This window comes from Ptychodera flava, unplaced genomic scaffold, assembly GCF_041260155.1.
Source record: "Ptychodera flava strain L36383 unplaced genomic scaffold, AS_Pfla_20210202 Scaffold_43__1_contigs__length_1316584_pilon, whole genome shotgun sequence".
NCBI lineage: Eukaryota > Metazoa > Hemichordata > Enteropneusta > Ptychoderidae > Ptychodera > Ptychodera flava.
The window spans coordinates 35,455-38,863 of record NW_027248365.1 but is presented as its reverse complement, the minus strand read 5'-3'; the positions used below and the strand labels follow the sequence as shown (position 1 = coordinate 38,863).

Genomic DNA, 3,409 nt, shown 5'->3' with positions numbered 1-3,409 from the left:
ATGGCAACAGTATGGAGGTCAAGGCAGAAATCCTGTACGATAAGTTCACCAAAAGAGGGCGCACTACATTCTGCATATATTATGCTAACACTAAACCGTCCAGGACTCATGCAGAAAGCGAGGAAACATAGGGCAAGAATTTGTTGATACGTTATCAGTTAGAAAAAAATTACTATGTAATTGGTAAATTTTCTCTACTTTATTAGTTAGAAAAAAGTACCACGTAATCGTTTGTTAATACGTTATCGGTTGATTTGTTTCATGATTGGTAAATTTTTACTACGTTAGCGTTTGATACGTTGTCGGTTAGATACTAAGTTATCGGTTGTACAGGTGTTCCCTACACATACGTAAGGAGTGTATTAAGCCACCAGAGTCTATGTATGATGGCAGAAAATTTCGATTTGATGGTTAAGCCGCGGCTAACTCTGGCGAAAATGGAGGAGTAATGTTACCTTTTACGTACGGAGAATAGAATAGGAAAATCAATGTTTAATATATTAAGGAAGTATTTCTTAGAACTTCCGAAGACAAATAGTGACAACATTTAATGTTTATACTTCAACCAGGATGTGACAGTAATTGTGAAATCGAGTTGTAAAAGCTGACCACATTTAATAACCAATTGAAGCTTGCGGCACTTTTTTCCAGGGATCATAGAAACGACTGTGAAAGATGCTCTTACGAGCCAAAACCGTGAATATTGGACAAATAAACATGAGAAACATAAATTATCCAAATTCACATACATTGACCTATTCATATCACGATCCCCTCATAATTTGAAATGCATAACAGTCCTACAAAAACAACCCATCCAGAAACATTCATGTCACAATATTTTACACTTCACAAGTTTCAATTTCTCACACTTTTATGGTTATGTAAATTCACTAATTTGTTCTTTCTAAGGCATTGCATAGTATAACTTGCAAAATGCATATTCTTTGGCGATTTTAATTCTAAGTTGTTTGCTTCAGTTACTCAAATAAAAGAGATTAACTAAAACACACTTGTCCTGTAATCTGTGTCAGTAGGAATATTTATAGACAGAGATATGATCGCATCGATAAAACAAAAATAGCTGTGACATTTTATACACCTGTCACGCAACTTTATCAACTTGTCAAAACATGATGTGTGTGTTAATGGTGATGAGAAATTCACCAGATATCAGAAATCGGTATCTCACCTCGCTGGACTGGTGCAAGTACCAAAGGTATAAGGCTGGTGCATTATATAACTACTAACGTAGTGAATGAGCATCATGGGAGACTGGTGAAGCGTAAGCATAGAAGGTGAAAGTAAAAAATTGGAACTTCTCATTGACTTTTCACCTATACTGTACGATTGAGGGCGTTCCATACGCATTACGTTTACCATTTGAAGAAGCCCTTCGTAAAAGCATTCACAAACGGAAAAGTGATTTTTCTGCATTGAATATTAAAAACCAAAAAAATCAGAGCACGAGAGCTTTCTACCATTAGTCACTGCTTTTAACAGTAGTTTTCTGCACTTTAAATCTGTTGGGGGACTTTCTATTCCAATGGGACATATAGTTTTAAAATCAATATGTGCCCTGGTCATACTTATATGCAAGAAGGTCCGTTTGTGCCAACCGGGTGGTCAATTTGCTATATTCAAAGACGACTCGGAAATGCCAGACCCTTATGTGTTTTTGTACATAATACAGCACACAAAACTTATTATGCGCTCAAATGCATATCAATGCTGCTTGCAAAGTAGTATTCTTGTTTCAAATTTTCTTAACATATCATTCGTATTGATATCTCTCAACAGCACTTAAATAACGAGGCAGAGGCAAAAGCAAGACTGAGAAAAATCCGGAAGCATCTCATAGATAATGCAGAGCTTGCAACTGAGCACCATCTTGTTGACCTTTTCGCAGTTGATAACAAATCAAGAGAGAGTGGTCTCGTCAGTGACCCAGAGGTTAAGAATCTTCGAAAGAAGATTCAGGATCTTGCTAAGGAATTCTGTTTCCTTGGCAATGTGCCTATTAAGTGGTTACAACTTGAACTTCACCTCAGGAAATTACAAAAGGAAATACTCTTAATCGATGAGGTTTATGAGATAGGAGAGAATCTAAACATCGGCATCAATGAAATAAAAACTGCCTTAAAGTTTTTTCATGATGTAGGGGAGGTTATTCATTTCCAAGAAGATCAAGAATTGGGGAAAATGGTAATACTCGATGTGCAGTGGCTGGCAAACCTTTTCAAAGTCATTATCACCCAGAGTATGGCATACAAAGATAGTCTAAGCACGTCACCAAAGTTGGTTCAACTGGTACATAAATTGCATGACCAGGGGCTGTTAGATGAAGAATTGTTGGATTCTTTGTTAACTTCAAAGAATCGCTTGCAGGATAAAAACATTCTTTTGAGTGTCATGGAGAAGTTTGATGTAACATGTCAAGTTCCACAACAGCCAGGAAGTTCTAAGTGTTCCGTATACTTCCTTCCTTGTCTGCTGCAAAATGATGACGAAAGTAAATGTCATGATCCAGAAAATAGTGAATTGTCAGATCCTCTGTATTTCCACTTTCCTGGTGACTTCATACCAGATGGCCTTTTCCATAGATTAATTGTCAGATGCTGGAGGAAGTGGTATGTTGAAAAGGTCGCGCTTACAAAATGGAGGGCAAGGATTTTCATCCCCGAGAGCAACGATTTTTACTGCAAAGTGTCGAAAGTTGGCTGTGATATAGAAGTACAGGTTTTAAGAATTCCTTCTTCGATCAAATACATTCAAGTACCTGACTGGGCAAGATGGCGTTCTCATGCAAGGAAATTTCTCAAGGATGAGTTGGATAGCCTCATTTTCATGTACACACCAGGGTTAAGATACCATGTGTCTCTGAAGTGTAGATGTGGTAGTATTGCTACTGGTACTATAGATAGAGCCGATGAAGATAATTGCGTCAATGTTACTGAATTATTGGAGAAGCAGGATATGAAAGCTCGACCACTTCTATGTTGCCATGCATTGAAGATTGACACAACACGTCTCAATGATTGGTATCCTGAATGTAAGTAGTATAAAGTCTTATTTATTATTTTTAGAACAAAAAGCACATGATTTGCAGAGTTTTTTGCTTTTGTGCAGTATGACAGATTTATCTTAAGGTAATTAAAGTACTATCCACGTACATGCGCACTATAGTTTTTTTCTAAAACATTTTGATTGAAAATAAGCAACTCTGCACATCGCTCTAATTATCTATCTACAACCGTCACTGGTAAAAATAGCATGAACTTTCGAATATGGACAAGTCTGGTTATCATATGCATACTTTTCGTCATGTGCGTGTTTGAAGATATATACAGTGGCCGATGTTCATCCAATTTGCTACGTACGAATCGAATTTTTCAAAACTGCTACACAG

General features: G+C 37.0%; 1 protein-coding gene across 1 annotated transcript; it reads left to right on the top strand.

The window, feature by feature from the left end:
* On the top strand, positions 1 to 3,060 carry LOC139128078 (uncharacterized). The gene is made up of 2 exons (XM_070693933.1): positions 1 to 132; positions 1,801 to 3,060. Exons 1-2 carry the CDS (start codon positions 1 to 3, stop codon positions 3,058 to 3,060), a joined length of 1,392 nt encoding a protein of 463 aa, XP_070550034.1.
* Positions 3,061 to 3,409: the final 349 nt, after the last annotated feature.